Source organism: Seriola lalandi, unplaced genomic scaffold (genome assembly GCF_002814215.2).
Source record: "Seriola lalandi dorsalis isolate HSWRI2012SDOR001 ecotype SW California unplaced genomic scaffold, Sedor1 jcf7180002054062, whole genome shotgun sequence".
Classification (NCBI taxonomy): domain Eukaryota; kingdom Metazoa; phylum Chordata; class Actinopteri; order Carangiformes; family Carangidae; genus Seriola; species Seriola lalandi.
The window spans coordinates 274,230-288,688 of NW_019524615.1; the positions used below are offsets into that span (position 1 = coordinate 274,230).

Here is a 14,459-nt window from a genome sequence, read left to right on the forward strand (position 1 = left end):
GTCCATAAACCTGTCTACACAGATGGTGCTCCCCACCTGCATGGCAGCAGGAACCCCTCGATGTTTTCAGTGTCTGATTTATGGAAGTCTCCTCTACTGAGAGGAGACAGTTAATTGCTTTTAGACAAGGAGAACCCCATTGCTCAGCGCTATGTTCTTCTACAACTTGTCAATTCTTTTCACAGGCCAAATACTGGAATTCAAGTGTGAATGAGGTGGAGGGAACTATCACAGATCAGAAAGGGAAGGTCGTCCACAGACTCTTTGGAAAGTGGCATGAAGCAGTTTTCTGTGGAGACCCGCCTGCAGCCACATGCATCTGGAGAGCAAGTATGTATTTCTTTAATAACTGTGCATCAAAAGCTGTTTTATAATGTACATCTCCCTATTATAGTATCTAAAGCAGTGGATGCTATTTGTTTGTTTGCTCTGCAGATGCAATGCCAATAGACCATGAGCAGTACTATGGTTTTACCAAGTTTGCTATTGAACTGAATGAATTGGACCCATCTCTGAAACTGCTGCTACCACCCACAGACACCAGACTACGAATAGACCAAAGGTAAGAGGAAAAACTTTTTAAAAAATACTGTATTCACATGCACTTAAGCAATCTGGTAATTATCAACTTTCTGCAAAAACATGAAAGGGAAAAAAAACCCCACTGTTTTCTGTCATGGCAAAAGACTGAAAGAAACGTGGGGAGTGAGATTTCTGTCGGAGTATTATCATAGAAAACTGATATAAAAAAATAGCAAAACGCATCTAAGCAAACGCATCTTTTATAATCCTACATCATGCATCTTAGTCATGGTCTTGACAGGCTGTCTTGAAAAATGCACACCCTACCCGATGATCAAAATAGCACAAAAATAGGCACATTGATACTCATGTTAAGAATAGCAAGTTACTGCAGAGGCTTTCAGAGCCATCAAACTAATTTTATCTCACATTTTTAAGGTTTAATAGTCTGTAAACTAAACAGTGCTGCCACAAAGCGCAGCAGAAACAACAAGCACTCTCTCCACTTTGGCATCAAAGTAGAAAAATGTCACTGCTTCTGGTCCTTCAGTATCCTGAGTTATGTGTTTTCATATTTATCTGTAATTAAGTTATCTTGCAACAATGATGCAGAGCCAAAAAACATAAATGAAGATTAAATTTGAATATTGAAGATTAATGTTTTGCCATGTTTGTGTAATGAATGTCTGTGTCTGGCTGGCAGACTGCTGGAGGAAGGGAACTTGGAGGCTGCAGAGGAGCACAAACAAAGGATTGAAGAACTGCAGAGAGAAAGACGAAGAGTCCTGGAGAACAACAACGTAACACATCAACCTAAATTCTTTAGGTAACCTAAATACCTAGATTTATTTGTTTCTCACTAAGGAAGTACTTTAAAGACAAGTAAGCAGCTTGTCACATTAACAGCTGACTGTGTCACAATTTCAATTTCACCACACTCACCTATCTTTCACAGTATTCATTACTGTCTGGCATTTGTTCGGTCTCCTCAGGAAGTCAAAGGATGACACCTGGTTGAGCAACAACACGTACTGGGAGCTGAGGAAGGACCTTGGCTTCGCCCACATAGATTTTCCTACGTTGTGGTGACACCTAAACTGCCGATCACACACATTTTGACCTGCACAGCCTGTACTGTGATCCAGGCTGGTTCTGGTGACATCTGCACTCCAGTCTTGCCATCCACATTCAGTACGGTCATCTTTATTGCAGTTCATCAAACTTATGCCTTAATAGCAAGTGCTTATCTAAGTTGTGTATACGTGTTTATGCAAGCGTATTATGAGAATGTTGATCGATTTAACCAATTTTGCCCATATTTCCACCTCTAATGTTACACTGTACAACTGAAACTGAGAAAAGGAAAATCATTTGGTGTCAGCAAGGACAAATGGTTTTCATAACTGGTCTACACAAATTTAAAATGTGCTGAACAACTGGTCACTTTAGCTGTCGTCTTATCATGGACATTCTCTACCTCTGAGATAAACTAGCCTTGATATGCCATTGATTAAGTGTACACATCTAATATTTATTCTGCACCTGCCTGATGCCTTACTGGTCGTACTCATATTGGTTAATTTATTTTTGTTGCATCTCTTATATGTTTTTAAAAATGTATGTTTTGTAAGGAATTCTTAAGTTGTTCACATGATCTGTAATCCTTACTGAACTTTGCTTTCTGTCTCATAACATGCTTTTTGCTATGACTGTGTGAACGATTGTGCAACTATGAGCAGCAGTAGCAAACGTCAAATCCAGCCATTTTTCACTCTATCCACCGCACTGTTGTCTGAATGGACCCTGGGCTTTGGGACCAAAAGTGTCCAAAAACTATGCTCCATGAGCTCAAATAAAATCTCTGATGCTTTCTTTTTGTGGACTCATTTTGGCTGTTTGTTCAAAACACTGAGAGACACTGAGTTGTTACCATAATTTTCAGTTACTGCAGATGCTGACTTGTCAGACAGGCCACTTTGTCATAAATGTTGGTTAAATGTACCAACAGGAAAAGAGAAAAAAAACTGAATAATCAGTTTTAAACTTCACATTTCCTCAGAAAAGAAGGAAGTCCATTTAGTGCCCTCAAAGCAGCTCTATTCTTCTTCTCAGTGCCATCATATTGTAGTAACAGGAATACACCATGAAAGTTGGGTTATGTTAATTCTAGTTTCTTTGAAGGCCATCATCTTGAAAGACTCATTGTGATTGCCTTGTTACACAACTCTGCACATTCATTATCTGATGCAACAATTCCATAAGGCAGGTTTGCATATCACTGCATATTGAATGATATAATGTGTTTTTTCAGGTCCTCCCATCATGAAAATTGCATGTGCTGGCCTCAGTATTTTCCATATATACCTTGACATAAATATCTTGTGTAGCTCGCTATGTACAGTTTTTATTGCAGCTATGTCACACAAGAGATGGTACAACTGTGTTTACTGCCACAGACATGTCACTTTGAATTGTTACACACAGGTGACTGAAATTTGATCCATCTTAATTACAGCTTTGTGATTTAGCCACTTCAGAATTTAAGTCATTTTCTTAATGCAGTGTGCTATAAGACATTTTGTTGTGTCTGCTGTTGTTTATTTTTGCCACAGGTGTATTAACCAATCCTTCTCAGCTAACAATTTTCGGCTACAAGAAAGTTACGAAAGGTTGCTGAAGGATGCGAGGACCTTTGCTGGATCCCGAAGAGAACATTCTCCTGATTCCCCTAATTCAGGAAACTTTTTCTTTGTGGAACGTTTCTGGGAAGATATGTTTGTAGAACCTTCAGAGAACTGTAGGGGAACATTTTCATAAGGTTCTCTAAAAGTTCCACGAAAAAAACCTTTAGTGTACTTTCCTGGAATGTTCCCTACAGAACCTTTAGTGAATGTTCCCGAGGATTCCACGAAAATAACCCCGCTACCCTTCCAAAACAAAGAGGTTGGCTTTTTAATGCCATCAACCAAACAGTTTATTAACATATAAGATCTGAATTTACACTCAGGAAAGCCCATACACAAATGCAACACATGTACATGTGTTGAATTTCCATATATGAAATATATGTACATAGTAAGGCATAAAAAGTCATAGTATTGTAAGGCAAAATAATTCATAGTATAGTAAGTCATGGAAAAATGCTACACTATAGTGAGGCACAAGAACGTCATAGTGTAGTAATGCATAAAAAGTCAGAATAGTAAGGAATGAAAAAAGTCATAGTATACTGAATCATAAAAAAATGCTATGGTATAATAAACATCAGTATATAGTAAGGAATAAATCTGCCAAAGAACGTCATAGGATAATAAGCCATAAAAATGGAATAAAACGTCATAGTATAGTAACGCATAAAATGTCATAAAGATGTAATTTTATAGTAAGGCAGGAAAACGTCAAAAAACTTCATAATACAGTAAGGCATAAAAATGCAAAAAAAACGTCATAGTAAACTAATTACATAAAAACATCATAGTAAAGGCATGAAGCGAAATGCATAAAAACGTCAGAAAACATCAAAGTGCAATACAACATGAAAAATTTGCAAAAAACATCATATAGTAAGGCATGAAAATGGAAAACAACGAAATAGTATAATAAGGCATAAAAACGGAAAAAAACTTTATAGTATAATAAATCAGCACAAAGTCAAACAACATCATCGTATAATGAGGAAAAAAACATTAAAAAAATGTCATAAAAATGACATATGTTATGGCATGAAATGTCATGGAAACGTCATGGTGTAGTACGGCATTCGAAAGTCATAGTATAGTGAGGCATAAAATTTCATAAAAATGTCATAGTATAGTAAGGCAAAAAAACATCAAAAAACGTCATAGTATAGTAAGGCATAAAATGTCATAAAAATGACATATTATATTATGGCACTAAATGTCATGGAAACGGCATGGTATAGTACGGCATAGAACGTCATAGTATAGTAAGGCATAAAATTTCATAAAAATGTATTAGTATAGTAATGCAAAAAAGCATCAAAAAACGTCATAGTATAGTAAGGCATAAAATTTCATAAAAACGTCATAGTATAGTAAGCCATAAAATGTCATAAAAATTATATATTATGGCATGAAATGTCATGAAAAGGTCATGGTATAGTACGGCATAGAACGTCATAGTATAGGAAGGCATAAAATTTCATAAAAATGTCATAGTATAGTAAGGCAAAAAAACATCAAAAAACGTCATAGTATAGTAAGGCATAAAATGTCATAAAAATGACATAGTATAGTATGGCATGAAATGTCATGGAAACGGCATGGTATAGTAAGGCACAAGAACGTCATAGTATAGTAAGGCATAAAATTTCATAAAAATGTCATTGTGTAGTAAGGCAAAAAACATCAAAAAATGTCATAGTATAGTAAGGCATAAAATGTCATAAAAATGAAATATTATATTATGGCATGAAATGTCATGGAAACGTCATGGTATAGTATGGCATAGAACGTCATAGTATAGTAAGGCATAAAATTTCATAAAAATGTCATAGTATAGCAAGGCAAAAAACATCAAAAAACGTCCTAGTATAGTAAGGCATAAAATGTCATAAAAATGATATATTATATTATGGCACTAAATGTCATGGAAACGGCATGGTATAGTACGGCATAAAACGTCATAGTATAGTAAGGCATAAAATTTCATAAGAATGTCATAGTATAGTAAGGCATAAAATTTCATTAAAATTTCATTGTGTAGTAAGGCAAAAAAACATCAAAAAACGTCATAGTATAGTAAGGCATAAAATGTCAAAAAAATGATATGTTATATTATGGCATGAAATGTCATGAAAACGTCATGGTATAGTACGGCATAGAACGTCATAGTATAGTAAGGCATAAAATTTCATAAAAATGTCATAGAATAGAAAGGCAAAAAAACATCAAAAAACGTCATTGTATAGTAAGGCATAAAATGTCATAAAAATTATATATTATATTATGGCATGAAATGTCATGAAAACGTCATGGTATAGTACGGCATAGAACGTCATAGTATAGTAAGGCATAAAATTTCATTAAAATGTCATTGTGTAGTAAGGCAAAAAAACATTAAAAAAACGTCATAGTATAGTAAGGCATAAAATGTCATAAAAATGACATATTATATTATGGCATGAAATGTCATGGAAACGGCATGGTATAGTACGGCATAAAACGTCATAGTATAGTAAGGCATAACATTTCATAAAAATGTCATAGTATAGTAAGGCAAAAATAAATCAAAAAACGTCATAGTATAGTAAGGCATAAAACATCAAAAAACGTCATAGTATATAGTAAGGCATAAAATGTCACAAAAATGATATGTTATATTATGGCATGAAATGTCATGAAAACATCATGGTATAGTACGGCATAGAACGTCATAGTATAGTAAGGCATAAAATTTCATAAAAAGGTATTAGAATAGAAAGGCAAAAAAACATCAAAAAACGTCATAGTATAGTAAGGCATAAAATGTCATAAAAATGACATATTATATTATGGCACTAAATGTCATGGAAACGGCATGGTATAGTACGGCATAAAACGTCATAGTATAGTAAGGCATAAAATTTCATAAAAATGTCATTGTGTAGTAAGGCAAAAAAACATCAAAAAATGTCATAGTATAGTAAGGCATAAAAACATCAAAAAACGTCATAGTATATAGTAAGGCATAAAATGTCACAAAAATGATATGTTATATTATGGCATGAAATGTCATGAAAACATCATGGTATAGTACGGCATAGAACGTCATAGTATAGTAAGGCATAAAATTTCATAAAAAGGTATTAGAATAGAAAGGCAAAAAAACATCAAAAAACGTCATAGTATAGTAAGGCATAAAATGTCATAAAAATGACATATTATATTATGGCACTAAATGTCATGGAAACGGCATGGTATAGTACGGCATAAAACGTCATAGTATAGTAAGGCATAAAATTTCATAAAAATGTCATTGTGTAGTAAGGCAAAAAAACATCAAAAAATGTCATAGTATAGTAAGGCATAAAAACATCAAAAAACGTCATAGTATATAGTAAGGCATAAAATGTCACAAAAATGATATGTTATATTATGGCATGAAATGTCATGAAAACATCATGGTATAGTACGGCATAGAACGTCATAGTATAGTAAGGCATAAAATTTCATAAAAAGGTATTAGAATAGAAAGGCAAAAAAACATCAAAAAACGTCATAGTATAGTAAGGCATAAAATGTCATAAAAATGACATATTATATTATGGCACTAAATGTCATGGAAACGGCATGGTATAGTACGGCATAAAACGTCATAGTATAGTAAGGCATAAAATTTCATAAAAATGTCATTGTGTAGTAAGGCAAAAAAACATCAAAAAATGTCATAGTATAGTAAGGCATAAAAACATCAAAAAACGTCATAGTATATAGTAAGGCATAAAATGTCACAAAAATGATATGTTATATTATGGCATGAAATGTCATGAAAACATCATGGTATAGTACGGCATAGAACGTCATAGTATAGTAAGGCATAAAATTTCATAAAAAGGTATTAGAATAGAAAGGCAAAAAAACATCAAAAAACGTCATAGTATAGTAAGGCATAAAATGTCATAAAAATGACATATTATATTATGGCATGAAATGTCATGGAAACGTCATGGTATAGTACGGCATAGAACGTCATAGTATAGTAAGGCATAAAATTTCATAAAAATGTCATAGTATAGCAAGGCAAAAAACATCAAAAAACGTCCTAGTATAGTAAGGCATAAAATGTCATAAAAATGATATATTATATTATGGCACTAAATGTCATTGAAACGGCATGGTATAGTACGGCATAAAACGTCATAGTATAGTAAGGCATAAAATTTCATAAGAATGTCATAGTATAGTAAGGCATAAAATTTCATTAAAATTTCATTGTGTAGTAAGGCAAAAAACATCAAAAAACGTCATAGTATAGTAAGGCATAAAATGTCACAAAAATGATATGTTATATTATGGCTTGAAATGTCAAGAAAACATCATGGTATAGTACGGCATAGAACGTCATAGTATAGTAAGGCATTAAATGTCATAAAAATTAGATGTTATATTATGGCATGAAATGTCATGGAAAGGTCATGGTATAGTACGGCATAGAACGTCATAGTATAGTAAGGCATAAAATTTCATTAAAATTTCATTGTGTAGTAAGGCAAAAAAACATCAAAAAACGTCATAGTATAGTAAGGCATAAAATGTCATAAAAATGATATATTATATTATGGCATGAAATGTCATCGAAAGGTGATGGTATAGTACGGCATAGAACGTCATAGTATAGTAAGGCATAAAATTTCATAAAAATGTCATAGTATAGTAAGGCAAAAAAACATCAAAAAATGTCATAGTATAGTAAGGCATAAAAACATCTAAAAATGTCATAGTATAGTAAGGCATAAAATGTCACAAAAATGATATGTTATATTATGGCATGAAATGTAATGAAAACGTCATGGTATAGTACGGCATAGGATGTCATAGTATAGTAAGGCATAACATTTCATAAAAATGTCATAGTATAGTAAGGCAAAAAAACATCAAAAAACGTCATAGTATAGTAAGGCATAAAATGTCATAAAAATGATATATTATATTATGGCATGAAATGTCATGGAAAGGTCATGGTATAGTACGGCATAGAACGTCATAGTATAGTAAGGCATAAAATTTCATAAAAATGTCATAGTATAGTAAGGCAAAAAAACATCAAAAAACATCATAGTATAGTAAGGCATAAAATCACACAAAAATGATATGTTATATTATGGCATGAAATGTCATGAAAACGTCATGGTATAGTACGGCATAGAACGTCATAGTATAGTAAGGCATAAAATTTCATAAAAATGTCATAGTATAGTAATGCAAAAAAGCATCAAAAAACGTCATAGTATAGTAAGGCATAAAATTTCATAAAAACGTCATAGTATAGTGAGCCATAAAATGTCATAAAAATGATATATTATATTATGGCATGAAATGTCATGGAAACATCATGGTATAGTACGGCATAAGAACGTCATAGTATAGTAAGGCATAAAATTTCATAAAAAAGTCATAGTATAGTAAGGCATAAAATTTCTTAAAAATGACATAGTATAGTATGGCATGAAATGTCATGGAAAGGTCATGGTATAGTACGGCATAGAATGTCATAGTATAGTAAGGCATAAAATTTCATAAATACTTCATTGTATATCATAGAAAAAAAATACTTCAATTCACCTTAGTGTTGTAACCCATTCCTGCATTACATTGATTTGAGGGTGAACATACAAATTCCAGAGGGAACTGCACCACGCCTGAGACTCGAACCCACGACCTTCTCATTGAAAGGCATGTGTTCTAACCGTTGCACCATCATTACGGACAGGTTTATCACAGTGAGACATATAAACGTCATTCCATATCAAAGCGTGAAAACGTCAGTGTAGTCTGGCAAAAAAAAACCATCAAAACACATCATTGTGTAGTAAGGCAAAAAAACATCAAAAAACGTCATAGTATAGTAAGGCATGAATTTTTTTTTAAAATGACATATTATATTATGGCATGAAATGTCATGGAAACGTCATGGTATAGTACGGCACAAGAACGTCATAGTATAGTAAGGGGTAAAATTTCATTAAAATGTCATTGTGTAGTAAGGCAAAAAAACATCAAAAAACGTCATAGTATAGTAAGGCATAAAATTTCATAAAAATTACATATTATATTATGGCATGAAATGTCATGGAAAGGCGTGAAAACGTCAGTGTAGTCTGGCAAAAAAAAAAACATCAAAAAACATCATAGGCATAAAATTTCATAAAAACTTCATAGTATATCATTGAAAAAAAATACATGAGTTAACATCTTAGTTTTGTAACCCATTTATGCATGACATTGGATTGAGGGTGAACATACAAATTGCACAGGGAACAGCACCACACCTGAGATTCGAACCCACGACCTTCTCCTTGAAAGGCATTTGTTCTAACCTTTGCACCATCTTTACAAACAGCTTTATCACAATGAGAAATATAAAAATCATTCCATATCAAGGCGTGACAATGTCAGTGCAGTCTGGCAAAAAAAAAAACATCAAAGACCATAATTGTGTAGTAAGGTATGAAATTCCTTAAAAATTACATATTTTATTTTATTTTTGGCATGAAATGTCTTGGAAAGGTCATGGTATACAGCATAGAATGTCATAGTATAGCAAGGCATAAAATTTCATAAAAATGTCATAGTATAGCAAGGCAAAAAAACATCAAAAAACGTCATAGTATAGTAAGACATAAAATGTCATAAAAATGACATAGTATATTATTGCACTAAATGTCATGGAAACGGCATGGTATAGTACGGCATAGAACGTCATAGTATAGTAAGGCCTAAAATTTCATCAAAATGTCATAGTATAGTAAGGCAAAAAACGTCATAGTATAGTAAGGCATAAAATTTCTTAAAAATGACATAGTATAGTATGGCACTAAATGTCATGGAAATGGCATGGTATAGTAAGGCACAAGAACGTCAATGTATAGTAAGGCATAAAATTTCATAAAAAAGTCATTGTGTAGTAAGGCAAAAAAACATTAAAAAAACGTCATAGTATAGTAAGGCATAAAATGTCATAAAAAATTACATATTATATTATGGCATGAAATGTCATGGAAAGGTCATGGTATAGTACGGCATAGAACATCATAGTATAGTAAGGCATAAAATTTCATAAAAATGTCATAGTAAAGTGAGGCAAAAAACATCAAAAAACATCATAGGCATGAAATTTCTTAAAAATGATATATTATATTATGGCATGAAATGTCATGGAAAGGTCATGGTATAGTACAGCATAGGACATCATAGTATAGTAAGGCATAAAATTTCATAAAAATGTCATAGTATAGTAAGGCATAAAATGTCATAAAAATTACATAGTATAGTATGGCACTAAATGTCATGGAAACGGCATGGTATAGTAAGGCATAAGAACGTTATAGTATAGCAAGGCATAAAATTTCATAAAATCATCATTGTGTAGTAAGGCAAAAAAACATCAAAAAACGTCATAGTATAGTAAGGCATAAAATGTCATAAAAATGACATAGTATATTATTGCACCAAATGTCCTGGAAACGGCATGGTATAGTAAGGCATAAGAACGTCATAGTATAGTAAGGCATAAAATTTCATAAAAACATCATTATATATTAAGGCAAAAAAACATCAAAAAACATCATAGTATAGCAAGGCATAAAATTTCATAAAATCATCATTGTGTAGTAAGGCAAAAAACATCAAAAAACGTCATAGTATAGTAAGGCATGAAATTTCTTAAAAATGACATAGTATAGTATGACACTAGATTTCATGGAAACGGCATGGTATAGTAAGGCACAAGAACGTCAATGTATAGTAAGGCATAAAATTTCATAAAAATGTCATTGTGTAGTAAGGCAAAAAAACATCAAAAAACATCATAGGCATGAAATTTCTTAAAAATTATATATTATATTATGGCATGAAATGTCATGGAAAGGTCATGGTATAGTACGGCATAGGACATCATAGTATAGTAAGGCATAAAATTTCATAAAAATGTCATAGTATAGCAAGGCAAAAAAACATCAAAAAACGCCATAGTATAGTAAGGCAAAAAAACATCAAAAAACGTCATAGTATAGTAAGGCATACAATGTCATAAAAATGACATAGTATATTATTGCACTAATTGTCATGGAAAGGTCATGGTATAGTATGGCATAGAACGTCATAGTATAGTAAGGCATAAAATTTCATAAAAATGTCATAATATAATAAGGCAAAAAACATCAAAAAACGTCATAGTATAGTAAGGCATAAAATTTCTTAAAAATTACATAGTATAGTATGGCACTAAATGTCATGGAAACGGCATGGTATAGTAAGGCATAAGAACGTTATAGTACAGCAAGGCATAAAATTTCATAAAATCATCATTGTGTAGTAAGGCAAAAAAACATCAAAAAACGTCATAGTATAGTAAGGCATAAAATGTCATAAAAATGACATAGTATATTATTGCACTAAATGTCCTGGAAACGGCATGGTATAGTAAGGCATAAGAACGTCATAGTATAGTAAGGCATAAAATTTCATAAAAACATCATTATATAGTAAGGCAAAAAAACATCAAAAAACATCACAGTATAGCAAGGCATAAAATTTCATAAAATCATCATTGTGTAGTAAGGCAAAAAAACATCAAAAAACATCATAGTATAGTAAGGCTTAAAATGTCATAAAAATTACATATTATATTATGGCATGAAATGTCATGGAAAGGTCATGGTATAGTACGGCATAAAAAGTCATAGTATAGTAAGGCATAAAATTTCATAAAAATGTCATAGTAAAGTAAGGCAAAAAACATCAAAAAACGTCATAGTATAGTAAGGCATAAAATTTCTTAAAAATGATATATTATATTATGGCATGAAATGTCATGGAAAGGTCATGGTATAGTACGGCATAGAACGTCATAGTATAGTAAGGCATAAAATTTCATAAAAATGTCATAGTATAGCAAGGCAAAAAAACATCAAAAAACGTCATAGTATAGTAAGGCATACAATGTCATAAAAATGACATAGTATATTATTGCATTAAATGTCCTGGAAACGGCATGGTATAGTAAGGCATAAGAACGTCATTGTATAGCAAGGCATAAAATTTCATAAAAATGTCATAGTATAGCAAGGCAAAAAAACATCAAAAAACGCCATAGTATAGTAAGGCAAAAAAACATCAAAAAACGTCATAGTATAGTAAGGCATACAATGTCATAAAAATGACATAGTATAGTATGGCACTAAATGTCATGGAAACGGCATGGTATAGTAAGGCATAGAACGTCATAGTATAGCAAGGCATAAAATTTCATAAAATCATCATTGTGTAGTAAGGCAAAAAAACATCAAAAAACGTCATAGTATAGTAAGGCATAAAATGTCATAAAAATGACATAGTATATTATTGCACCAAATGTCCTGGAAACGGCATGGTATAGTAAGGCATAAGAACGTCATAGTATAGTAAGGCATAAAATTTCAAAAAAACATTATTATATAGTAAGGCAAAAAAACATCAAAAAACATCTCAGTATAGCAAGGCATAAAATTTCATAAAATCATCATTGTGTAGTAAGGCAAAAAAACATCAAAAAACATCATAGTATAGTCAGGCATAAAATGTCATAAAAATTACATATTATGTAAGGTCATGGTACAGGTCATGGTACATAGTATAGTAAGGCAAAAAAACATCATAAAACGTCATAGTATAATGACGCATAAAATGTCATAAAAATGACATAGTATAGTATTGCATGAAATGTCATGGAAACATCATGGTACAGTAAGGCATAAGAAACGTCATAGTATAGTAAGGCATAAAATTTCATAAAAACGTCAAAAAAAATCATAAAATAACGTCTTGGTGTTGTAACGCATATTTGCATGTCTTTGGATTGAGGGAGAACATACAAATTCCACATAGAACTGCACCATGTCTGCTATTCAAACCCACGACCTTCTCATTGAAAGGCAGTAGTTCTAACCATTTCACCATCATTCCAGACAGTCATAGTATAATGAGTCATTGAAACGTCATGCCATATCAAGGTGTAAGAATGTCATAGTATAGTCTGGCAAAAAAACATCAAAAAACGTCATACTATAGTATGGCATAAAATGTCATAAAAATGACATAGTATAGTATGGCATGAAAGGAAATGTCATGGAAATTTCATGTTTTGTCAGGCATAAGAACGCCATAGTATAGTAAGGCATAAAATTTCATAAAAACATCACAGTATAGTAAGGCATAAAAATGTCCAAAAACATCATAGTATAGTAAGGCATAAAAACATCATAGAATAGTAAGGCATATAAGCCTCAAAGAACGTATATTGAAGCATTAGACTAACCAATTAACTCAATGTGCTTGTCTTTACATTGCAAGAGAACATGCAATCTTCACATTAGAAGTTGCCAGGCCTGCGTTTCGAACCCATGACTGTGACGACGAAGCACCTCGTCTAACCATTACACCATCATGCCACCGTATAACAGACTAATTGTACAAAAAGATATTAAAAAAAATCATAGTTTATTGAGGCATGAGAATGTCATTATATAGCAAGGCATAAAAATGCAATACAAAAATAATAGTATATGAGGCATAAAAACGGCAAATAATGTTGTAGTACATTAAGTGAGAAAAAAAAATCAAAAATCGTCATCGTATAATAAGGCATAAAGATACTTAAAAAAAACTTCATAGTATAATAAGTCATAAAAACGTCATAGTATAGTAAGGCATAAAATTTCATAAAAACGTCACAGTAGAGTAAGGCATAAAAATGTCCAAAAACTTCATAGTATAAAGAATAAAAACGTCATAAAACGCCATAGGATAGAAAGGCATGAAAATGCAAAAAAAAAAGGTCATAGTATAGTAAGCCAAAAAATGCAAAAGAACGTCATAGTATAATCAAGCATAAAAAGGCTTAATTTTATATAAAGGTATAAAAATGTCAAACTACTTTATATACGTTATAATAAGTTATAATAAGTTATAGTATAGCTATAATATAGCTATAATATATTAAGGCATAAAAAAAGCCACAATATATTGAGGCAAAAAAACTTGTCATAGTATATTTAGGCACAAAAATGCAAGAAAACATCATAGCCACTAGATGGCAACAAATAGCCACCAATGTGCTACCAATGGTACATACTGTACATTCAGTACAAATTCATTAGTGAACTCAGCAGTGATGTTATGGACCAACTGGTTGGAGGGATAATTACAAAAACTTTCAAGGAGCAGAGCTGTCTGACTTAA

General features: G+C 31.9%; 1 protein-coding gene across 4 annotated transcripts in view; it reads left to right on the forward strand.

Annotated features, from left to right (window-relative positions):
* The window catches only part of osbpl3b (oxysterol binding protein-like 3b), a 29,893-nt gene extending 27,499 nt beyond the window's left edge, over nt 1-2,394 (forward strand). For all 4 annotated transcript variants that reach the window (XM_023403171.2, XM_023403172.2, XM_023403173.2 and 1 more), the window contains 4 exons: nt 186-330; nt 436-562; nt 1,226-1,348; nt 1,515-2,394. In XM_023403171.2, coding sequence (XP_023258939.1) covers nt 186-330; nt 436-562; nt 1,226-1,348; nt 1,515-1,611 — 492 coding nt within the window. In that variant the 3' untranslated portion in view covers nt 1,612-2,394. The remainder of the gene's footprint in view (nt 1-185; nt 331-435; nt 563-1,225; nt 1,349-1,514) is intronic.
* The last annotated feature ends 12,065 nt before the right edge of the window (nt 2,395-14,459 follow it).